This window comes from Elephas maximus, chromosome 3, assembly GCF_024166365.1.
Source record: "Elephas maximus indicus isolate mEleMax1 chromosome 3, mEleMax1 primary haplotype, whole genome shotgun sequence".
Lineage (NCBI taxonomy): Eukaryota > Metazoa > Chordata > Mammalia > Proboscidea > Elephantidae > Elephas > Elephas maximus.
The window spans coordinates 50,108,905-50,134,052 of NC_064821.1; the positions used below are offsets into that span (position 1 = coordinate 50,108,905).

Here is a 25,148-nt window from a genome sequence, read left to right on the forward strand (position 1 = left end):
TGTGCTGAGGACCAATTTAAGTGTTTTTTGTCCTCCTTCCCATGCCCACGGTGGACTTGTTCTAGCTCTTCCCACTTTGTAACTGGCTCTTTTCTTTTATGAGAGTGTCTTGTATGTGGCCACCTTGACATCTCTACCCACCTTACTAGTGTCCATGCCATTCCTAACTTTTATCAGTTTTGCTGTTTGTGTGACTTTGCTAGTTCTTCTTTTTTTTCCTTTTCTTTTTCTATCTTACTTTACTCTTTTTCTCCTGCCCTGCACTCCTTTGCTTTTATAGCTGCTGCCTTTTGAGTCTTTATTCTTGGCTTTTTAAAATGCTCTCTTGCCTCTGGTGTGTTTTTTTTGAATTTTATTTTTAGGTGATATCCAATTATAGAATTGTTCTGAAACCCCAAGAGTTCCAGAAAACTAAATGCCAGACACCTTAGGCTTTATTGTATTACATTATTCACATTTTTTTCCATGTCTATAATTGTTTTGGAATCACAGAGGCTTTTTATAGTAGTAGCCTCTTGAATGAAACATACATGAAAATATTTTGTGAATGTAAGACTTTTCATCGTTAATCACTGCTAATACCACCACCACTGCTATCATCTTCATCATCATCACCATCATCTGACTTTCTAATTTTGTCTCCATGACTAGCATTTTCTCCTGCCTTGGCCTTTGCTCATCCCCTTTTTGGTACTCCCTTCTCCTCCGGTCTGTACCTATTCAGCTCCTACTTGCCCTTCATTCATTTCTGTGGACATCACTTACTCTGGGTAGCCCTCCCTGGCTCACCCATCTTCTAGCCACCTGTGACTGTGTTGCTTCAGGCACTTAGCACATTGTTCCGTTGTCATCTCCTGCCACACTCATTCACGATCCTCCAACACACTGTGCTGGTCACTCTGGTGTTCCTGGAAACTGCCAGGCACTTTCTTGCCTGTTTTCCCCATACCCTCATGGCAGCTCTCACTCTTCCTTTGTCTCTGCTCGCATATAACCTTGCCATTGAGGTCAGTCCTAACGATCCCTCTTCAGTCTGTTCCCTCACCTCCCCCTCCACCTGTACTGTATCTCCCCCTCCTTGCTTTGTTTTCTCCAGAGTACTTAATCACTGTCTGACATTCTGTGTACTTGACTTACTGACTGAAATGGACTATCTTGGTCTCCTTCCTAAAATACAAGTTTTATGAAAGCAAGAATTTTGTTCCCTGACACACCTGTAGTTGCCTAGAATAAGGCTTGTCATGTAATGGGGTCATATGTAATTATTGAACAAGTGAGTCATCAGTTACTTCTCTCTATCCCGAATACAGAGAAGCATGTTTGCATTCTTAAATTTCTGACATATGCATTCAGCAAGTGATTTGTAATTTGTCACTTCAGTGACTGCCTTTGGATGAGATCTAATACTAAACCTTTCAACGTTAGGTATTGGGCTGTGTTTAGGAGGATGTAGTGTTATGGTGAAATTATAGTGAAACAAAAGCAATGAATACCTTTGGGGATTTTATTCTGTTGTAGAAGTGATTTGCATGGCGTAGTGGTTAAGTGCTACAGCTGCTAACCCAAGGGTCGGCAGTTCAAATCTGCCAGGCGCTCCTTGGAAACTCTACGGGGCAGTTCTACTCTGCCCTATAGGGTCGCTGTGAGTCGGAATCGACTCGATGGCACTGGGTTTAGAGGTGATTTGCAGAAAAAGTACCTTGCATGGGTTGTTGATATATTATCCTTCCCCCTACACATACATATTACCCTTTCCCCTGCGCATACCCTATGCACACACATATACACACACACTTGGTAGTGCACACAGTCACTATTAAGGTATTTTGATTAGTATTTAAAGGATTTATATGTACCAGTAGTCTGGGGCTGATTTAGTTTTGGGCCTAGTCATTTGTGATTCTTACTTTATATATTGAAAAGGAAAAAAAAAGCTTCTTCCTGTTAGATTCTGCCTCATATCCTCAAAGGGCAAAACTGGCTTCCTTGCTGTCCTTTCTAGGCATGGTATGTTAAATTGTAAGACTCTTTGCCACTCTGACTGTGGATTTTCCTTCCTTAGGAATCAGAGAAGATCATTGCTGAGTTGAATGAAACTTGGGAAGAGAAGCTGCGTAAAACAGAGGCCATCAGAATGGAGAGGTCAGAAGTTTAAAATCTGGGAATGTTCCTAAGCTTTCTAAGGAATATAAAAATATAGATGACTTTTATTCTAAGAAAAGATGCAACAAAAGTTAAAAACAACTTCCCCTCCCAAAAGCAAAAAATAAACCTGGCTGGGGACATACAGCCAGCAGAATTTGCACTTTAAAGTGAAATTCACCAGTTTAAATCTTCTCTAGGGAGTCATATACTTAAACAGTTAACCCTAGTACATATTGCTAGGGGTTCATGTAAAAATGGAAGATACTGAGGAATAGGGTTTTCATCTGCAAAAAGTAGCCACTGCCTTTGAATAATGGCCCAAATCCAAAGGGCTGATTTGATTATCGCCTTTCAGAGTTAGTTACCTTCCCTAGAACCTCTTTGGTAAGAGGTGTAGTAGTTTGGGTTGCAAACCTCTACCAGTTCTCTACTCTGAAGGTGGGCATCACCCAAAATAATACGTTCACTGTTACAATAAATCTACATTTAAAAAACGTCGGTTCCTGCCTTCTGCTTTCTTGGAAGATGCGGCAGATGTGAGGTCTTATGTATTGATACAATAAATGTATCTAACAATTTTCTTATTATATATATTTTAAGCTAGAACTATTGAAGCAGAATGCTGGTGGGCATGGGAACATTTGAGAAAATCATATTTGTAGACCACAGTCCATAAACCAAAGCTCCTTTCTTAGATTCTGAAGAAATAGTTCTTTGATTTGAATGTATAGCCTTGAGGAATCTCCCCTTATGTTAATAGACATAATATTGTTTATGAATTGTCTACTTCCAGAGTCAAATTAGACAGAGTCCTTATTTGAGTGAGTGAATATAACTTTACCTAATGCAGGAGCATAACTTAATTAATTTTGAAAGTGATATTTCTCTAGAAAATAATTTCTCATTAATGATGGAGTAAGTGGATTATTCTGTATTTGCATTACTGGCTTTAAATTGTTTTTCCTTTGCATGTTTTGTTTTCAATTCATATTAGACGACTTAATTGAAATTTTGGTAATGGTATGCTGATGGAGTCTCTGGGTGGTACAAGTAGTTAAGTGCTGGACTAGCTAACCAAAAAGTTGGTGGTTCAGACTCACCCAGAGGTACCTTATAAGTAAAGCCTAGCAATCTGCTTCCAAAATGTCACAGCCTTCAAAACGCTGTGGAGCATAGTTGTACTTTCCCACATGGGGTTGCCATGAGTCAGAATTGAATCAAAGGCAACTAACAACAACATGCTGATGTACTTGTCATTTTTTCTAGGGAGGCCTTGTTGGCTGAGATGGGAGTTGCCATTCGGGAAGATGGAGGAACCCTGGGGGTCTTCTCACCTAAAAAGGTAGGAGACAGTGTTGTTGTGAAATTCAGCCAAATGGAAACACTTTTTGTTTGTCTTAGTGACAGAGGTGCTTTGTATGTTTCAGGGCTGCAGGTCCCACCACCTCTCCCCCCTTTTTTTATCTTGAGATTTATCTTAATTTCTGATTTCATCTTAGAATATGACCTTATATTACAAGGGCAGCCTATTTTGAAAATGTCTGTGATGTTTAGTCTTTACAAAATAAAAACTCGGGGCAGTCAACCTGTTAGCTTTGGGCCATGTTCAGTGTGTTTCATCATCTTCATTGTTGGTTTGCCGTAAGTTCCCAACCTAGCCTAGCATACCTTGCTTCAGCTTTGGCTACTCTTTCTGTGTCGCTTTTCCCACAGAGGCTATCAACCCAGTTTAATAAGTCTTTGGAAGTAATTTCAGCTATTCAGGTTTGTGTAGAAAAATATTTCTTTAGATTGTACTTGTTTTGTAGACAACCAGTGTACAGAGTAAAGCAATTCTTTTCTCCTCCTTCTAGCCTCCCTGCTCCTTTCTCAGTTTTATCTTTTAATGATTCCAGTAGATACCTTCCCACTTACATAATCCTAGTTATAAAGTAGTAGCTACCCATTAGCTAATTAGAATAGTATTTTTTACTAAGTTGTTAGTTAATTATTGTTGGACATTGGCAACTGTTATAAAATGATTATTGTGTCTGTATATTTACATGACAGTAATAGAATCGGTATAACTAATAAATGGTTTTTAGTTCAGATAATCTTGAATTGACCATTGGACATTTAAACATCTTCATGTATAGGGTCTAGTGACGACCTCTTTAGGTTAGCATAGAAGGGGTAGGGGATTTTGAACTGGTATTTTTGTTTTATGTGGTATAAAATATCCCTATGGTTTTTGCCTAGGATTCTTTTGGTTAGGTGTTTCTATCAAGGTCTCGTAACTTTTTTACAAATTCCAGTGTGTTATTTTCAACAGAGAAGGTACATTTAAAGACATTTTAGACACATATTGTATCTAAGTATTTTAGTAAGTATTTTATGCATTTATATTGCCAAAAGTCAGTAGTTTTCCACAGTTTAATAGTTTTTCCTACCCTAAGAGAGCTATAGTACCTGTGATGGTAGAGATATTAGCAGTTATAGGTTTGATAGAATTTCTGTTCTGTCTTTGCATATATCTAAAAGTATTTTATGGCATCTTTGAGTATTAAAAACTGTGGGAAAAATTGTTCTAGCAACTTATGAAAACATTATGACAGTTAATGTCTGTCTAAATACTTGAACAAGGAGCCCTGGAGACTCAGTGATTAAGCGCTCAGCTGTTAAGCGAAAGGTCAGGAATTTGAACTCACCAGTCACTCCATGGAAACCCTGGCAGCATAGTGGTTAAGAGCTATGGCTGCTAACCAAAAGGTTGGCAGTTCGAATCCACCAGGTGCTCCTTGGAAACCTTATGGGGCAGTTCTACTCTGTCCTATAGGGTCACTATGAGTCGAAATCGACTTGATGGCAACGGGTTTGGTTTTTCAGTCACCCCGTGGGAGAAAGATGTGGCAGTCTGCTTCCATAAAGATTACAACCTTGGAAACCCTATGAGGCAGTTCTGCCCTGTCCTATAGGATCGCTATGAGTTGGAATCAACTTGACAGCAGTGGGTAAACACTTGAACAAGTGTTTAGATGATACAGACAGCATAGAATACCAAATTGCGATCCATGTTTCCTAAGCTTCATCTTGCTTTGATTTTACCCATCTGGCCTTAACTTTCTGGACTTGCTAGGAAGGGAGGGGGTATTCCACTGGCTATATCCAAACGCAATTTTAGAACCTATTTTTGGGATTCCTCTCTTTTTTGGCCAGTGTCATGATAGGTTTTAAAGAATGCTGCCCACAGAGTACTTTGGCTTTCTGAAACCAGAAAGCTCTGAAACTACAGACGTATATATTTTTTGAGGAGATGTAGAGGTTTTTCTAATTTTCTTTTTAATCATCTTTTACAGTCCTTTTTCTTAACCCCCTGATCTGACTCTTCTTTCATTTTTCCACATTTGCTGGCATTATCTTGAGTAGATTTTGACCCCAAGACCAAGTGACTTATTTATGGATTCCCATGGGGTGTTTTCACCAAAGAAGGTTGGTTTTTAAAAGATTTTAGAAGTATTGGAATTAGATAAAGAAGATTTTTAGAAGATGTTTATATTATTGGATATCAGTAATTTAAATTTCTTCTTAAGGTAAAGACTGGTAAACTAAAAGACAATAACTGGGACCATGAATGTAGAAGATGAAAATTACAGAGGGAAATTGGCAGGGTTGGGAGGATGCTTTTATAACTAAAAAACTAAATATTTCTTGAGATTTTTGCCCAGGTGTTTGATTAACCCAAAGAGAATTGGTCTGCCTTGATTTTCTTTTGTACTCTCTATGCTCTTTTTTATGCTCTGTCCCTATCGAGAACTGGGTCTTGTTCTGTATCCCAGAACTCATGTTTTTAAATAGAATTCATTAGTGCAACTTGAGAAGAGGAGCATTTTCTCTTTATTATGGGATTGCAAGCAGCAATAAAACAGAAGCCCTCTTCTAGGGATCGAAGAAGCTGTCAGCCTCCTGCAGGCCTGTGTTGTTATTGTCACAGCCCTGTCATGACACCCTGCTCCCAATTGATAATCTGTAACGTGTTTCAGACCCCACATCTTGTTAACCTCAATGAAGACCCACTGATGTCCGAATGCCTGCTTTATTACATCAAAGATGGAATTACAAGGTATATTTGTTTCTTGTTTTGGTCAGTCAGTGTTTTCTTTTCTCTTAGATGATTGAATAACTAAAGGGAAGTTATTTGTTGAAAAATGTAATGATTTCCTGTTTTCCCTGTATGAAGTCGTTATAAGCTATCTTCTCTTCCCTTACCAAATTATGTTAAGTGTTTTAGCCAGCCCAGCTGATTAGCATGTTTTTCTTGGAGACCCTAAAAAAATTTTTCTGTCTAACATCTTCTACAAATTCTTTAGGGGTTTAGTGTCTTTTTGTAATGCTGTGTGAGTTAAATTGTTGTATCCTTGCTCCTTAGTTTCTTATTCTGATGTAGGGAGGTTGGTCATATATAAGAATAGAATTTGCAATTGAAAGCTTCTGATACAAAAAGGCAATACCTTTTTTGTATCTATTAAAGCATATTCTTTGGAAGAAAGAGGTTCATTGTTCGTAATGCTTTTTGTGTCTCAACTTCCCTGGGAAACTTTCTGTCGTGTTCAGGGTTGGCCAAGCAGATGCTGAGCGGCGCCAGGACATAGTGCTGAGTGGGGCGCACATTAAAGAAGAGCATTGTATCTTCCGGAGTGAGAGAAACAACAGTGGTGAAGGTGAGAGTCCTTGGCTTGAGCATCTCCGGCAATTTTTTCCTTCTGTCTTATGAGAAATCCACAAGACTTGGTATTCTCTGTGTCTTTCAGTGGAACTTTCTTGGAGGTCTAATATTGAAATTGGAGAAACCTGGGCTGCGTATAAATGCAAGGACACACACAGCTACTTTCCATGAAAAAGGCCTCTACAAAAGGAGCCCTTTTGTTACTGCCAAAGAACCAAGCAGGATGTAGGCAATTAGGCTTGGTCTTGAATGTTAATTACTTAATAGAAAAGTAAGACAGGAACAAATATCCAGGGCAATAGGGGATTTGCAGGACCTCCATTCCTCATCCAGTAGAATTTATTTTTATGTCATGTAAAAGGGAAGACAAAGTCTATCCTCAGGTTATTAATAAAACAACAATCCAGTGATTTTTCAGTGCTATATAATTCACTCTCTCCTCATCAGAATGTTAGTTTTTAATCATAAGTTTTTGGTCATTAGCTACATCTCGTACTTAAGACTCCTTTTGGTTTTAAATTTTATCGACTGCACTATCCTCAGATATCAGCGAAACTAATATTTTCTGTCTTATTCTGAGGTTCGTCAAGATCCTTAATTCCAACTCAGTTAAATGATCCTATGTTAGCCACAGCCCCAAATAGCCTCTTAAACTAGACTGACTCTGGTTCCCTGAAATGAACTGATACATAGGTGCTTCAACCACTTGGTTGGTTGCAGGAGTCTATTCTGGTTACCATGAATCCTGATAGTCACTGCTTTCCATTATTTGCTTCCAGTGGTTTGTGATCCTAACATTAATTTGTGTTCCTCTTAGTTATTGTGACACTAGAGCCCTGCGAACGCTCAGAAACCTATGTAAATGGCAAGAGGGTGGCTCAGCCTGTCCAGCTGCGCTCAGGTGAGACTTGGGAGAGTGTGAGGTCTTCAGCAATGCACACATGACTGGTGTGAGCAACTGTGTTTGACTTTTTGTTTAAAGGCTGAAGTGATAGCACTAAGACGTCTGCTCCCCTAGAGCCCCAAAAGCTGCCTTTTTGCACTAGGGAGAGCAAGGTTGTTAACCTAGATGCTATACATTTAAAGATGATTTCTTAACCCTGTTTTTGCTTTGTACTAGGAAACCGTATCATCATGGGTAAAAACCATGTTTTTCGCTTTAACCACCCGGAGCAAGCACGGGCTGAGCGGGAGAAGACTCCTTCTGCCGAGACCCCCTCCGAGCCTGTGGACTGGACGTTTGCCCAGAGAGAGCTTCTGGAAAAGCAAGGCATTGATATGAAACAGGAGATGGAGAAAAGGTAATGCACAGATATTATGCCACCCATATGACTGTCACGTTCTTAAAATATGTAATACTATTCACTAAACAGCTCAGTGATTTCAGAATTTATTCTTTCCTGTCTGTTTTTTCTTTCTTTCTTTCTTCTAGGCTACAGGAAATGGAGATCCTGTACAAAAAGGAGAAAGAAGAAGCAGATCTTCTCTTGGAGCAGCAGAGACTGGTAGGAGTCCATCCTGAATCTGCTAACTTTTAGGAAAAGGGCAGCTTGCTTTCATACTTTCCCTCTTCCACAGATAAGCGCTTGCCCAGTGCTTATCTGGGCTCTCATTGATCCCACACACTATTCTTTAATTTCCTAAATGGAGGATGAACTCACATCCCCTGGTACCCTTAACCTGAAAAACTGCCCATAAAGGTACTGTTTTGTGCCTTTTAAGTCTCAAAGTAAAGTCTTTACTTCTAGCAAAACCAAGTGCTTTTTGAGGAAATAGTGGGAGCTTCTCTGATAGCCTTTGCCTCATGATAGTGGTTTTTGAATTTGCATCAGTGGTGGTTCTTTTAATGATAAAACCCCATTGCCTTGGAGTCAATTCTGACTCCTAGTGACCCTATTTTGGAGTGACCCTATAGGACAGAGTAGAACTGCTCCATAGGGTTTCCAAGGCTGTAATCTTTATGGAAGCAGACTGCCATATCTTTCTCCTTTGGAGCAGCTGGTGGGTTCAAACCACCAACCTTCCAGTTAGTAGCCAAGTGCTTAACCACTGCGCCACCAGGGCTCCTTCTTTTAATGAGAATTATTCTGAATATTGAATTTGGTGGGTGTTTGCCTTGGTTTTGTTTCTGATCACCTGATAGTACTAATTCTCTGCTCTTGGGCTGACTTGGGGATTGTTCTTGTGCTAGGTGGGTTTTTTTCGTTTTAGTTTTTCTTTTTGTTTTTTAAGTTAAACTGTGTCTGAAAGTGTTGCTGCACAGTTGCATGTGTTAACCCTTTTCTATCCCCCTGCATGGAGTCTGAATTCTCAATAAGGTTCTTAGTGGCATGTATGGTGACTGGGGGAGCTTGGGCCAGATAACCAGTTCAGATATGAGAGGGAGTTCTGGTTTCTCTGAGTTGAGAAGGAATTTGGATGAGCAGTTAAAAAGTCAGTTTAAGGTCACAGCTATGATATCAATGGCTTTAGCATTTTATGATGTTTAACTGATTTTTCAGGTTTGATAGAAACTAAATCTCATGAATAAATACGTTGATCCATTAGTTAGATTTTTAAAGCCAACCAATTTTGGCTAACTAAGACCTAAGACCTGGTTATAAGAAGCTTTTTAGTGTTCATTTGATGTGTAAGAAAAGTTTAACCTTTGATACAGTGGGTACAGTTTTTTAAGATTCATGGTCTTCTTTTTAGATAGGGGGTATTAAGGAGGAAGCTGGGGCACTGTCTTCTGCCCTTAGCATAAAATATAGCATGTGAACTACAGCCTTACAGCCATACTGTATGCTTTGGAGAAGAGGGGCTATTGCTAAACGGGCCAGAAAAGCAAAAGACTGAGAAAAGCAGCCTTTTTGAGGGCAACTTGGTTCTCAGATTTGACAATTAAACCAGTGGTTTGTTATCTTGGCAATTATAGTAAAGCCAAAAAAGGAATGAATTGTAAGAATAAATCAAGTATTTGGGGCAAGATAATGTCAGTGTTGTTGATACCTTAGGAGGCCCAGTTTTGCATTTAGTTTGTAATGAAAACAGAAAGATGATTTGGCTACAATGTGATTAGAGGTTTGAAAGGTTTGTGAGCCCTGATGTAGCCTTTTATCTTAATAATACAGCATAATAGCATGCCTCTCATGGTCTGTGAGAGATCAAACAAGGACAGGGGTAATGAAGCTGTTTTTATTATTAACAGCAGTGCCTTGTATTTGTGCAGTGCTTTTGTAAGTTACAAAGAGCTTTAACATCCATCACTGTTTTTGATCCCTGAAACAACTGTCTTTTGTGGGTAGGTATATAAGTAAAATGAGGAATATTACCTCCAGTTTTTAACTGACAAAACTAAGGCTAAAAATGTTGTCTTACCTACCCTTAAACACCTGATAAGTCATGGATCTGAGGCGTAAACTTGGATTTTCTGACTTGCTTTGGTGTTCCGCCTGTGAGAGTAGTGCTTTTCAATCACCTGGGAATCTTTTTTAAAATGCAGATTTGGATTCAGCAGGTCTTGGGTGGGGCCTGAGCTTCTGCATTTCTAACAAGCTCCCAGGTGATGCCAGTGCTGCTCGTCCTGGACCACACTTTGGGTAATGATGTGAAAAAAGAGTGATGCCTAATGCTCTCCATAACCAAGAGCTAGTGACCATTCTCTGCCCTTAAATAAATAGAGACAGTAAAGACTCTAAGACATACTTAAGTTTCTAGGGAACATACTTAGTCTACAAATAATTAGGTTCTTGCTGTCATTTGCTCCGAGTATCTGAAAGCAAGTTAGGATTTCAAGAGCAACTCCTTGAAGCAAAGAAGTTGCTTTCCTCCTGTAAGTTTAGCTGTCTGTCATGCTTAAATGCCTTGTCCTCAGGAGGAACTGATACTTCTAATACTGTAGCCTGAATGGAAAATGTATTTAATGACCTTATAATGGTCAACCAACAAATATGCTTCCAAATATACCTTGTGAGTAAACATTAAAAGGATACAAAGAAATTATTATTAAGTAAATGTATACTTAATGTTTATTACTTGTAATCATTTTTGGCTAATGAACACCATTAATAAAATGGAATTCAGGCCCGTAAGTTTTGTATTATGATAGTTCCCCAAATGTGTCACATTGTGAGGTTGCTGAATATTCCCTTGTACTTAATACTCTGTTACACACCTGGTCCTTCCTGGGCTTGCTTTTTTTACACAGGTGTTTTGGGTGTCTTGTCTTTTATTTGCATGAGCTCCTTGTAGAGTCTCTTCAGGAGGCCCACTTTGCTTTTGGTATTTAATGAAAACAGAAGGATCATTTAGTAGTATTTGAATTGGCCAGACCTGTGATAAATAATCTATCTTAAAATCTTTTTTTTTTTTAAATATGAGATAAGATTTGCATCTTGGCATGTAAAATTTGCATACAGAATTTTTAGTATCTTGGTCAGTATGGATAGGGCGAAATGCTTGACTTGTAAGAACAGTCAATATAGGCAGTATTTTTAAAAAGAGAGAAAAGCATAGCTACTTTATTTACTTTGAGTTCTTCTCTCATTTATACATGTTTTGTTTTAGAGTTTAAATGTGTAACTTGTGTCCCTCAAGCATGATAGTAAAGCAATAATTAGAATATTTTTCATTTCTTAAATTAATGTTCTTTTCATCCTTGAGCAATTTTAAGAACAACAGAAAAGAAGCTAGGAAAAAGAAGTCATAGCTGCCAGTTGTGTGGGGAGAATCAGAGAGAGTTTGTGTTCTATAAAACTAAGTTTATAAGTATTTGCAAGAAAACCTTTTCAGGAGCTGTACATACTTCTTTCTCTAATGTAATTTTTTAATCACTTAATATTAAACATGATATTTTTAACTAAAAATGAAAAAAAAAAATAGTGTAGTCTATAAGCTTTTTTTTTTTTTTTTAATAAGCTTAGCTTTATCTACTTTTTATTGTTAAGTTTTCAAATAGATAGGTTATGGGATTAGCACCCATTTATAGGCCACTATGAGAGAGAAATCTGTCACCCTGCTAGAAACATCGTCAAATTCAGAGGCCAAATTATCATCGTCATTGCTAAAGGTTATTTTTTTGTTCCCTAGAAAGTAACTGTACATACAGATCTTTGGTCTAGAAACCAAGATATGATTTATCAGTTTCAATTCCTTTTTTTTTTTTTTTAAATCCTAGAGGTACTAGAAATACTTTTGATAATGATAACCAAGTAAAAGAGACTATTTAGTAGCGGTATTTCCACTTACTAGACTATCTTGAACTACTCATCTAGTGAGTAGTTTCTTTTCCCAAGAACATTTATTTCCTGAATAGAAATTCTTCCATAATCACATCTATTATATGGAATTCTAAATCAGACATTGCTTTCATTTAGATCCATGTTATCAAGATTTGCTTGTGTTAATTAAGAACAATTGGTTATTATCAATAGCCCTTACTTCTTTTGAAGTCAGGCTGCTGTTTTAGGCCTTAAGTAAATTTAATTGAAAAGTGGGTAATTGTGCAGACATAGGTAGTTGGTAAGACAGAGTTAAAGATGCATTTTGAGATGGATCCATTTTACATAAGCAAAATATCATCTTTGAATTTCATATGTTGATTGCAAGGTTGTCGCTTCAAGTGATATTCCTCAAAAAGCTAGAAATGCTATGGATTTCCATAAATAGAAAGCATCTCTAAGTTGTATTTAGTAAAATATTACTTGGGGAATTTCAAACAATCTTGTATGAAAGTATATTTGCCTAGTTTAAGTTTTTTTTTGGTAATTTGTTAAAACTTTGTGGGTGAGGTATTTATTGGTTTAAGTGTGTGGAAAACAAAAACCAGACCCACTATAAGGATCCTTTTTTATGCTTCCTTGTTCTCTGGATAACAAACTTTAATTGTACAAATAAAAAGGATCCGTTTGACATGACACAAGAAAATAGGGAATTCAATACATGTCCTGGAAAGACTAGTTTCAAACCCCTTTTGGCTTGTAGAAAAAGATATATTGGTTGATAAGAGCCTCATGTGGTCTCTCAGTAGGAATTCTTAGCACTTTTAACATCATACTTGTTGACTGCTTCTTTTTCTACTTTCTCATCTCTTAACTTTTTTCTAGGGCTGCTCTTTTTAGTAAAGCTAAACAAAACCTTGGCGTCCTACAGCCTTACTAACCTTTGTTAATCTGCCTGCTCGTCACATTTTTGTATGGCATCTGTGCTCACTCATGGGGAAAGAGTTTCTGGAAGAAGCAACAGCAATAACCAAGGCAAATATGGGAAAGTGGCTGCATGGGTTTTTTAGCATGTCTGGGTCATAGGTTTTATCAAATCTCCCAAAATATTTGATTGGAGATTTTATCACATCAATAAAACTTTCCAGAAAGTGGAAATTTGGGTTAGGGATACTAAACAAATAACCAAACAAGTCTGTATATAAATAGTAATCTACATATGCATATGTCTTAATAGACTTCCACATCTTTTAGGGTTTTGGTTTTTGTTTTGGGGTTTGTTTTGTTTTTAGGTTTTTTGTTTTGTTTTTAAATTTGGTTAAGCTTTTTTGCTTGCTTTTTCTTCAATTTGATTTTCCTTTTTTACATTTTAATTTTGGTTATTTTGGGGCCATTTTTTGATTTTGTTTTTCCAAAGGACGCGGATTCTGATAGCGGGGACGATTCTGACAAGAGGTCGTGTGAAGAGAGCTGGAAACTGATTACTTCCCTGAGAGAAAAGCTACCTCCCAGCAAGTTGCAAACCATTGTTAAAAAATGTGGCCTCCCCAGCAGTGGGAAGAAGCGAGAACCAATTAAAATGTATCAGATCCCCCAAAGAAGGCGCCTGAGTAAAGATTCCAAGTGGGTCACCATCTCAGATCTTAAGATTCAGGCTGTAAAAGAGATTTGCTATGAGGTTGCCCTCAACGATTTTAGGCACAGTCGGCAGGAGATTGAAGCCTTGGCCATTGTTAAGATGAAGGAGCTTTGTGCCATGTATGGGAAGAAGGATCCCAATGAGCGGGACTCCTGGCGGGCAGTGGCCAGGGATGTCTGGGACACTGTTGGTGTTGGGGATGAGAAAATTGAAGACGTGATGGCCAGTGGTAAAGGCGGAACTGATGTAGATGACCTCAAAGTTCACATAGACAAGCTGGAAGATATTTTGCAAGAAGTCAAAAAGCAAAATAACATGAAAGATGAGGAGATAAAAGTCTTAAGAAATAAAATGCTAAAAATGGAGAAAGTCCTGCCACTAATTGGATCTCAGGAACAGAAAACCCAAGGAAACCACAAAGCAAAGGAACCTGCCTGTGCTGCTGTCAGTAACAAGTCTGAGAATGACAGAATCAAAGGAGAACTTGAGAAAGAAGAACGTGTTTCCCAGCTGATGAATGGGGACCCAGCTTTTAGACGTGGACGGCTGCGCTGGATGAGACAAGAGCAAATCCGGTTTAAGAACCTCCAACAGCAGGAGATAACTAAGCAGCTTCGTCGGCAGAATGTACCCCATAGGTTCATCCCTCCTGAAAACCGGAAGCCCCGATTCCCATTTAAGAGCAACCCCAAACACAGAAATTCTTGGAGTCCTGGGACGCATATCATCATAACAGAAGATGAGGTTATAGAACTTAGAATTCCAAAAGATGAAGAAGGCAGGAAAGGAAATAAAGAGGAGAACCAAGAAAAAGGGGTTAGAGCAACTTCTAAGGATCCCCAATTACCATCAGGGTCCCAGGTCATAAGAAGTCAAGATCACATCCATGTTAGCAAGCAGCATGTTAATAATCAACAACAGCCACCTCAGCTACGCTGGAGAAGCAATTCTCTCAATAATGGCCAACCGAAGAGTACGCGCTGTCAGGCAGCTGCCTCATCAGAATCATTAAACTCCCACAGTGGCCACCCTACCGCTGATCTGCAAACTTTCCAGGCAAAGCGCCATATTCATCAGCACCGTCAGCCTTACTGTAATTATAACACTGGAGGTCAGTTAGAGGGCAATGTAGCCAATTCCTTTCAGAAACAGACTGATAGACCCAACCACTGTAACCAGTTTGTGACACCTCCCCGGATGAGGCGACAGTTCTCAGCACCCAATCTCAAAACTGGTCGAGAAACCACAGTATAAATTACTGGACAAGCTTGAAATCTTGATGGAGGAAATGGGCAATGTTAGCTTACAATTTGAGTTGGTTCTACCCTTGGCCTTGAGTTGCTACTATTTACGTTATGATTTTAATGTTGTGTTCCTCCCAGTGTTAACTGGTCTTAATACTGTTAAAACATAAAACATTGGTAAACGTTTCAACACGTCCCTTTTGCTTGTTATAAGGTAAATGGGTAGTTTTTGGAATTAGGGATAAAAAAATTGAGACCTCATTTTTCTGAGACTTTTTTCTTGGTGCCTAGATAATTAATATCCCTACTTACACAGACTTGTCTTGTTTTTGTGTAAGCCGTTTTTTAAATGCCTATAAATTGATCTGTTATCCAGAAAGACCTACATCTTAGTTCATGCAGACATTCAAAAGGGGGATGTGATATGTGGAATAAATGTCTGCTTTTTCCCCATAACTGTTAAACATTGGTTTAAGAAATAGTAACATGCAGCTGTTTGGACGCAGGTTTGGATTTCTCATCCATGTCTGTTCCTGTCTTTAAATATCATTGGAATTTTCATAAGCCAAAACTAAATGTCTGCAGACATATCTTATAGTACACAGCTTTGAATCTTCCACAAAACTTCTACATTATCTTATCCTTCTGTATTTTACATAGAACCGATTCAGTAGTTTTTGTTTTCGTTTTTTTAATGTATCAGTATATGTATGAAATTTGTGGTAGTACCAAAATCTTAAATTGGCATTGTGTCTGAGTCTCTGTGGATTTCATTTTGAAGTTCAGCATATTATCTCACACACCCTCACACACACATACACCATGAACTAGTCACCAAAATCATGCCAAAAGAAATACCAACAAGATATTTGTGTGTTTTAGGCGGTATATATAAGTTTGTAGGGAGGTTATTTGCTGAAGAGAGGGTAGAGGTGGGGCATGGAAGAAGACTACAGCCAATGGCTGTGTGCTGCTTTCTTTCAGTAAATGATGAAATAACTGGTTGGGTTTGGAATAAAGGAGAAGATGTATACTAAACTATTCTTTGGATTAACAGTAGTATGCTCACAGATACGCAAGCAAGGAAAGAGATGCCCTGATGAACATTTACTGTATCAATACCTCATTTTACTGTGTCATGGTCTCAGTTTGCCTCACTGAAGAACCTACTAAAAAAGTTGGACTTTAATGGAAAGAGAAGAGTAGTTTTCTACATCCGTCCCCATCTCTTGAACTTGTCAGAAACTTTTTAAAGAGGCAATATGAAGAGTGCAAATGTCTGAGATTGCCTGACTTCACACTGTGGAAGATTCCTAAGTCACACTAAATCATCTATAAAACACATGTCTTCCAGATGGTGTGAAAAATTGCAGCCAGCGTAGCAATTAGCATTCAAGGAAGCCTTAAAGATTGTGATTATGTGGTTATGTTTTTTCCTTTGAGTGTGGGCACTATGCTTTATTAGGACACATTATTTTTAATTATAGTATTTGTTTCCTTGCTTCTAAGTAAATGCTTTCTTAATGCACAGAAAATTGCTTCCAATTAACTTTTTTTTTTTCCTTAAAAAAGAGAAGCATTGGGGGATACTTTTGCTTTCATAGCTAGAACAGTCCTAGTCTTCAACTGAGGTTTTATGGCCGATTAGACATGAGTGAGTGATATTTGTATGGGTTGAGATGACAATCTCCTGTGCCATGTGGTTTGAATGTACAGTAAGTCCCCAGGTTAAGAACGTCTGACTTATAGACAACTTGTACGTAAGAATGGATTGCCATAAAGCCTATTATATTAAAAATTTGACTTGAATACAATGGTTCGTAATAGCGAATGCACACACTACTTTGTGATGCTCATGAAAATATTGCACGATTTACAAGTGTTTCATAAGTGTTTTATGTGCATAGAAAGGTAAAATATATACTATGTACTAGACAAACATTTGACTAACTGGCGCTAAATAAGAACCGTATGTACCTATTCCGACTTAACCTACAAGTTCGACTTAAAGACAGACTTAGGAACGGATCTTGTTCATAACCCCGGGGACTGCCTGTATGTGGTAGGCTACTTCACATCAGTCACTTCAGTGTGTTCTTGTGTAAACCCCAGTTGTCGTCCTTTATTCCTCTTTAGACATAGATACGCTAACTATTCCTTTCCTGCAAAAAAAAAAAAAAAAAAAAATTCATTTTCTGATATTACTAATAATAATAACTCAGCCTTCCACTCCGTAGTAGAAGTGATCTCTCATTTCCCTAACATGGGATAAAAAAAAAAAACCAAACCCACTGCCGTTGAGTCGACTCCAACTCATAGCGACCCTATAGGACAGAGTAGAACTGCCCCATAGAGTTTCCAAGGAGCACCTGGCGGATTTGAACTGCCGACCTCTTGGTTAGCAGCTGTAGCACTTAACCACGCGCCACCAGGGTTTCCAAACATGGAATAATAGGATGCAAAAGCCAAACCCGTTACCATTGAGTCAGTTCCAACGGAATGATAGAATAGGCCCATATATTTTCATTTTTATGGTGGCCTTTTAATTTTGTGATAAACAGGTGCCTACCTTTCCCACTAAACAATGGAGTGAGTTACTTTCTACTAGCGATCAGGTAGGATGAAGTTATAATATTTTCATTTACAAATGTGGGGTGTCATAACAACTGCATCCACAGTGATATTCCAAAGATTTAGGTATGTACTCGTGCTTCTGCTGATCCAGGTGCCCTCATATTGCTGAAGTGTTTAGATAGAAAAAGGAGCCCTGTATTTCTTAGATAACCAGGAAGAAATGAACCAAGATTTGATTGATTGCCACATACGTTCCTTCATAGCAGATGTTTATCTTAGCAAATAACTTCGTGTGAATAAAATGGTCTAATTGTCGCTGATAGTGAATAAGCAGTGCGATGCTTTTTTTGAGCTTAGGTAATAGCCTATATTGGCTTTCTTTGTTTTATTTTGAAGGTATCTCTCCCTAAACCTAAATACTACAAGACCTAAGAGAAATGGGCATTATTAAACCATTATTAGGTTACTGAAGTATTCCTAGCTATTATCATAGAAAAATGGAAAAAAAAATGTGAAATTATATACTGATCTAATAATAATGGGAGTGTAGAGGAGTCCTAGCTCATTGGCACAGCTTTACAAACCAAAATGGTATTCCTTGGAGAATTAAAGACATTCAGTTTATCTAATAAGTCTAAACCAAAGGGCTTCCTTTATCCTTGCTTCTAATCCTTACTAGCACTGTGGATTGTTTCTCCTTTCACTAGTTAATGCAATGAATGGGAATTGTTTATTACATTGAAGTGACTTGAAGTGACCTTGCATGCTTTAGGTGCAGGTTGGTGCTGAAAAAACAAAACACTGAATTTGTCACTCTGCTGTCTGCATTAAAGGCTGTCAGACTACAAGAAGTTGCATAGACTTCCTCTGGTCAGCTGCTGTACCCCTGTGCCTTACTGGTCATTTGTAGACTTGCCTTAATGATTTGTACAAAAGACTGGGCGGAGGGGCAGCTGCCTGTGTCCTAGTGTGCCTTAATGAAGAAGCCTTAGGAACAATGCGAACCAAGAATTTGTTCTATAATGTGAGAGCCAGATTCTTCATTATGAGCAGTTTCCATAAATGTCCGTTTTATGTCATCTTTCCAGATTTTAAAATCTGCTCTAGATACTTAATTTAAACCACTTTAGATTGTGAAATGTATTTGGTTTTCCTCCCGTTATTACTGTAAAAAGAACTTGTGAATCTTCTTGTTAACAAACTGTGGGTTTTTCCATTTTCCCCCCCAATTTCTTTAAAAAAAAGAAAAAAAAAATGCTTGAAGATTGCCCTTGAGTGTAAAATCTGCCTTTTCAGAAAGGGGAGAGTTAGTTTGTAATGTTCGAAAATAAAGTCCTTCAATAAAAGCTGGAGTCATATTTGAAGAGTGTGGTTTCTCTCTGATGTGGGAGGAGGGAGAAGTGAGGTGGTGATGCTGACTAAACCCGGTCTTGGACTTTTATTTATTGCTTTTTCATCTAAAGATGGTTACAAACCAAATCTTTTTTACCCGAAGTTGATTAGTTAAAGCTTTTGCCTTTGCTACCCTTTTCTATTTAATAAAATCGTCTTAAAATGGGCTCTTTAAGCCCTACTTTATACTACATTTCATTCAAATAAAAACTTTGTAGTACAAGATGAAGTTTTCATTTTCTGATACCTTTGAGTTTACCTTTAACTGTGTTTTCAACATTTTTGTTACAGTCTTGATTTGAAGCTCTTTTAAATAAAATTATATACTTCCCTTCAATATGAATAGAAACTAAATTTCTAAAAATCTTTGAATAGGTCTATATAGCTTATCTTTTCTCCTTTGACCTCTGTTTTTCTCTACCCAGAGTATTGGTAGTGTGCTAGGGCGGAAACAAGATAAAGTAGAATATTTTTCTGGAGTAGACCATCAGCCTTATTTTAAATTGGGACATAACATTTTTTTATATTGAAAAACAACACAATCATGCATTGTGAGCAAAATGTAAAATCTGCATAGTTTTTAATCTGAAACATGAAATTTCACAGAAATTTTATGCTTGGATTCATCTGCATCAAACTTCATACCCTTTCCCTTCAGGCACTTCTTTGTGTTTCTCTGCTGTTGGAGAAACTGGTAGAAAAGTTGCCAAGAGATCATGTTTATCGAGTGACACAGACAATCACAGTATAGTGCTAATCATACAGTGATAGTTGTAAGCACAGGAGGAGAGTCATCCATATCCTAAATGGAGTGTGGGAGGGGTTTTTGAAGGAGGAAGCCCTGAGCCAAGAGCAGAGTCCTAAAGTATAACTGAGAATTTGTCCAAGTGAAAAATGACAAGGGGAGGGAGGAAGCATGTCAGTAAAAGGGAAATAGCAGGTAATTAGCCTCGAGGTAGAAGGTAGCAAGCATGAAACATTGGCCAGGGAACAGTGGGTAATCTGAGGTGGTCAGAACACCAGTTGAGTGTGCAGATAGGGTGAGAAACCAGAGGGATCAAGAGGCAGGACATGATCATAGCATGCTAACGGGTTGCGATTTTTATCTTGAGCGTGATGGGATGCTACTAAAAATAATTTTAAACAGGGAGATTGCATTATTAGAAAGTTCATTCTATCAGAGAATAGAGGATGGACACAAGGGAGGCAAGTTCAGAACCAAGTGCAGCAGTTGGGAAGTTGCTGTACTGGCCAAATGAGAAACGATGCTTTTCCAAACTGAGGCAGGGAGAAAGAGGAGAGAGGCAATGACTAGGATACATTATTCATAGGTAGAACCAACAAATCCGTTTGTAGGGGGACAAACCCTGTGTATATATGACCTACAGGCTGATGAAGGTGATTGCTTGGATCAGGCTTGGAAAGTAAACGAAACCAAGAGAGGACTGAGAGACTGGGAGAAAGTGGGAGCTGTTAGGGTCTAAGAATAGGTGGTGTGGGACCCCTGAAGGGATAAGATTGAAGGCTGTGGCCACACAGTGGTGAGGAGCAAGTTCAGGTGTTGACAAAAACTGGGTTGTTGTTTGGGTGTGGATATCTCCCTTCTGGCTATTGCTTGCTATAATTATAATCTGTAATTAAAAAAGGAAGAGCAATATTAGCCAAAGGAGCCAAGCCTTTAATGTCAAAAACAGCCTAACCAGAAAACCCAGAATGGTGACCCTGATTTTACCTGAAATACCACCTCCTCAGAGATGCCCTGTCAAGTTGTGCCACCATCACCTCTCACCTAGAGCACTGCAGCAGCGTCCTAACTTGTCTCTTCACTTTTGTCCTTGAGCGCTGTAATCCGCTGTCCACACAGCAACCAGCAGCATCTTTTAAAAACATCAGATCCTATCAGTGGCCTCCAGCGCCTTCCCAGTGCACTTAAAAATCCAAACTTCTCACCATGGCCCATGAGGCTTTATGTGTCTGGCACCTCACTTGCCTCTCTGACTTCGTCTCTTAGGTACTCCCATGCTGCAAGCACGCTGGCCTTTGGTTCCATGAGTGTGCCAAGTTTGCTCCCACCTCAGGGCTTTTGTACTTTCCTTAAGATTGGAATCCTTTTCTATCATGCTTAGCTTCTTCAGATTATGAGCTCACAGGCTACTTTTCCTGCCCGGTCTGCCTTCTCAAGGACTTAGTGTGCATTTACCCCTTCTTTTTTACGACATCACTTTCTCTGTTTCTGGATTACTCGTGTCAGCACACAAGCATGGCTTCATTTTACCAATTTCAAAAAAGTCTTTGCTGGGCCCCATGTGCCCTGCCAGATACTAACCTGTTTCTCTCTCCTCTTTGTTATAGAAAATACTCGATAGACTTTTCTGTACTTAATTGTTTTCCACTTTGCCCACCTGCCAGTCTTTTTAATTTGTCCTCACCCCATTCTTGTTTGAACTCACTCTAGTCAGACTTTTGCTATCACCTCACCACTGAAGCCTCTCTGATCAGGGTCATCAAAGATCTCCATGGTGAAAAATCCAGTGGTGTTTTCTCAGTTCCATCTGACTAAATCTCCCAGAAGCATCTGACACAGTTGCCTACTCTTTACTTTTTGAAACACTTAATTCTCCTGGCTGCCATGACTCTGTACTTTTCTGACTTTCCTCCTGCCTCACTGGCCGCTCCTTCATGGTCTCCTGTGGCTCTAGACCTTGGACTACTTCTATACCTGTAACCATTCCCGTGGGGAATTTCATATTTATCCATCTTTACCTTAAATTTTTACAGTGATAGGGATGAAGACTGATAACTCATGTATACTGAGCATTAACTGTGTACCAATAAACCTTTTACATGTAACTCATTGAATTCTCACAACACCCCTTTTGTGAGGCAGGTATTATTATTCCCATTTTACGTATGAGGGTGGTGAGGTACAAAGAAGTTAATAACTTTCACAGAGTCACCCAGCTAGTAAGTGGGGGAGCCAGGTCTAGTCTTAGGTCATCTATCTGTAAACAACTGCCTGGCCTGGGCCTCTGCCCTGAGTGCTAGCCGTAGACATACAACTATGACCTGACATCCGAGTAGGCATCTCATATTTAAACTGCCTGAACTGGAATTCTTAATTCTGCCTCCCCCCAACATTTTTTCCTTGTTATTACATGACACCACTATCTATCTGGTTGCTCAAGCCAAAAATCCAGGAATCACCCTCAGTTTCTCCCTCATACCCTACAATCAGATCATGTATAGATCCCATTTCCTGTGCCTGCAAAACATATCCCAACTCTATCTTTTTTATCTGTCTTTGCTGTGACACTTGATCTAGGCTACCCTCTCCCTTCCATATTGCTGCAGCAGCCTATAACTATGCTCCTTGCGGCTTCCACAGTTCTCCCAAACCCTCCAGCTATTCTCCAGAAAGAGTGGTATTTTTAAATCTTATACTAGACTATATTACTCCCCACCTCTAAACCCTCCAGTGTCTTCCCATAGAATAAAACCCACAGTCCTTACCATATCCATCCCCTGCCTTGTTATCTCTCAGTGCATCTCCTACCATTCTTCTCCACTCCACTACACGGGGTTCCTGCTTTTCCTTAAACACCAGGCTTCCTTTCATCTCAGAACCATTGCATTTGCTATTTGCTTTAGTTGTACTTTGTTAGGATTACCCCTCTCCCCCAAATAGTGTGTTTTGCTCCGATTTATGATTAAATGTTACTTCTCCAGAGAGGCTTTCCCTGACCATTTTATCTAAAAGTCTTCCTCTCGTGCCCCTCTTTTCTCCATTAGCCTTCAATGCCTATGTCTCTTTATCTTTCTTTATAGTACATCTCTGTTGGCCATAGTGTATACCATGTTTATTTGTTTACTGTTTATCTTCTCTCTTTTCCTCACCGTTGGGAACTTTGTCTTATTGACTGTCCGGCGCAGAGTAAGAGGCAAAAGGGTGTTTGTTGAATGAATGAATGGAAAATGGTTAAAAAATATGCTCTGGAGTTCGACTGCCTAAGTTCAAATCCCATTTCTACCATTTGTTGGCTCTGTGGCCTTTGGAAACTTACTTAATTTCTTTAAGCCTGTTCCTTCCTTTTTAACATGAGGATAACAATAGTACCATCATCATAGGGTTTTTGGAAAAATTGGGATAATCCATGTTAAACATTAAGCATAGTTCCTGGCACCAGGTAAACTTAAAAACAAGGGTAAGTGAGTGAGAGAGAGCATTCTAGAAAAGGGAACAGCCCATGCTGTGCCTTGTAAGTATGGGGTATACTTTGAACTAATGGAGACTTTTTAGAAACACAAAAGGCTGCTGATGAATATATTCTTTTTGCTGTGCTTTCCATAATTATCCTAGTTTCACAGAAAACTGCATTTCACTAGGAAATAAATAGAATAATAATAATAATTTCTGGACCTCTGTATCCATTTTATTGTAGGAAAATCCAATACTTGGAACTTTCCTGGTGACATACAAGTTATCCTTGTCGGAAGCTCATAAGCAGGCTGTTTTGGGGGAGGGGAGCCAGTGGAAGAAACGGTGTTGATATGTGAGCTAGTCATGCTGACAGACGTTTGTCCCTGTTCAAGATGCAGCTAAAAGTTTCTAGGTAACACAGGGTTTCAGGAAATCTTTTTATGTCAGTTTTACTGCCTCTAAAGCACACCAAAACCTTTGGGATTTTATTTTCATTATTAGTTTCACCAGCCTCTATACCTGTTCTTGAGGGAACCCTCAAGATCAAATATGATGTTTTCTCCCACCTAAAGCTCACAGTCTTTCTCTTTTTGCTAAAATTATTTCATACAGTATGTAGCTTTTTAGAAAAATTAAGATTTCTCTCAACTTTTTATTTTAAAACTTTTCAAAACTGCAAAGAAGCTGAAAAAAATAGTGAATCCCTGTACACCCATATTTATGCATTTCTGAATCATTTGAAAGGAGGTTGCAGACATGATAGTTTAGTCCTAAATACTTCCATGGTACTGCCTAAGATCTAGGATATTAATACCATTATCTCATTCAAGAATTTTAATACTGATTCAGTATTATGTAATATACAGTTAATTTTCAAATCTCTCTAATTGCCTCAAAAATATAAATGTTAGAGCAGTGGGTCTGTGTGTGAATACAATCAAGGTTTATCTATTGCGTTCAATTTTGCTGTTTCTTGTATCATTCATCATTCATGACATTGATATTTTTGCAGCCTAGGCCACATTCTGAATCTGTCTGATTGTTTCCTCAAGATTAGATTTAGGTTAAACATTTTTTGACAAGAGTACAGTAAAGGTGGTATTGTATACTCCCCATTGCATTACATCAGTAGGCACAAAATGTTAATTTGTTATCAGTAATGTTATATTTAATAATTTGGTTAATGTGGTATTTCCCAGCTCTCTCCATTGTAGAGATACCATTTCCCCTTCTTATTAAGAGGTAATTTGGGGGTTAGTACTTTGAGATTGTGTGTTTCCCATCCATCTCTCAGTTGTTTCAGCACTTCTTCGTAACCCTTGCCTGATTCCATTACAACTTCAGGGTTACGAGGTTTTCTAATTTCCATGCCTTTTGCATTTACTAGCGCCTTTTTTTTTTTTTTCCTGTAAAGAAGCACTTTCCCTTTTTCTCTCAGTATCACTGTGGACTCATGGATTATTTTTATATTCAGCGTTATATTCTTTTTCTGTTATTATTCTTACTTATTGGCCAACAGGAGCCTGTGTCCATTTGAAATAACCCCATCTGTCTTTAAGCACTTCCTTACTTCCTGGCACAAGATATTCCAGGCTTACATTGTGCTCTTGCGCTCCAAACCCAGAGCCATTTTCCCAAAGAGCCCTGATTCTTTTTAGTGGGGAATGGCACTTAGAAACCACAATCTGAATTCTAGATATACTTTAAAAATAGACCTTTTTAAGTATTTATATGTGTTCTTAAATGGCTAATCAGTTGATCTTTCCAGCAGTCCCATGTCGTAGGCAGATAAAATACTAAAAACTTCATTTTAAATATGACAGAAGTGAGATTTAGAGACATTAAACTTTCCCAGGGTTGTAAGGCTAGTAAGAGCAGGTGCCAGGGCCAAACCCCAAGTCTTTTACCTACTAGTTTAATTTTTTTCTTTTTGCCACAGTACATAGTCTCCTAAAAAGCGTGTTTAGATTTTTAACAAAGCTGTGTGGTAGGCTCTTGGTCACTGCCAGCCCCACTACAGAGAGAAAGCTTCCTTTGTGAGATTAAAGGACCA

General features: G+C 38.6%; 1 protein-coding gene across 5 annotated transcripts in view; it reads left to right on the forward strand.

Moving 5' to 3' along the window:
- The window catches only part of KIF1B (kinesin family member 1B), a 171,010-nt gene that overhangs the window by 80,080 nt on the left and 65,782 nt on the right, over nucleotides 1-25,148 (forward strand). For 4 of the 5 annotated variants that reach the window (XM_049877882.1, XM_049877884.1, XM_049877885.1 and 1 more), the window contains 7 exons: nucleotides 2,063-2,142; nucleotides 3,412-3,487; nucleotides 6,165-6,244; nucleotides 6,736-6,842; nucleotides 7,665-7,748; nucleotides 7,968-8,148; nucleotides 8,280-8,352. In XM_049877882.1, the coding sequence (XP_049733839.1) occupies nucleotides 2,063-2,142; nucleotides 3,412-3,487; nucleotides 6,165-6,244; nucleotides 6,736-6,842; nucleotides 7,665-7,748; nucleotides 7,968-8,148; nucleotides 8,280-8,352 (681 nt within the window). Of the gene's footprint in view, nucleotides 1-2,062; nucleotides 2,143-3,411; nucleotides 3,488-6,164; nucleotides 6,245-6,735; nucleotides 6,843-7,664; nucleotides 7,749-7,967; nucleotides 8,149-8,279; nucleotides 8,353-13,465; nucleotides 24,017-25,148 lie in introns of those variants that run through there. The other variant, XM_049877886.1, reaches the window with a different exon arrangement.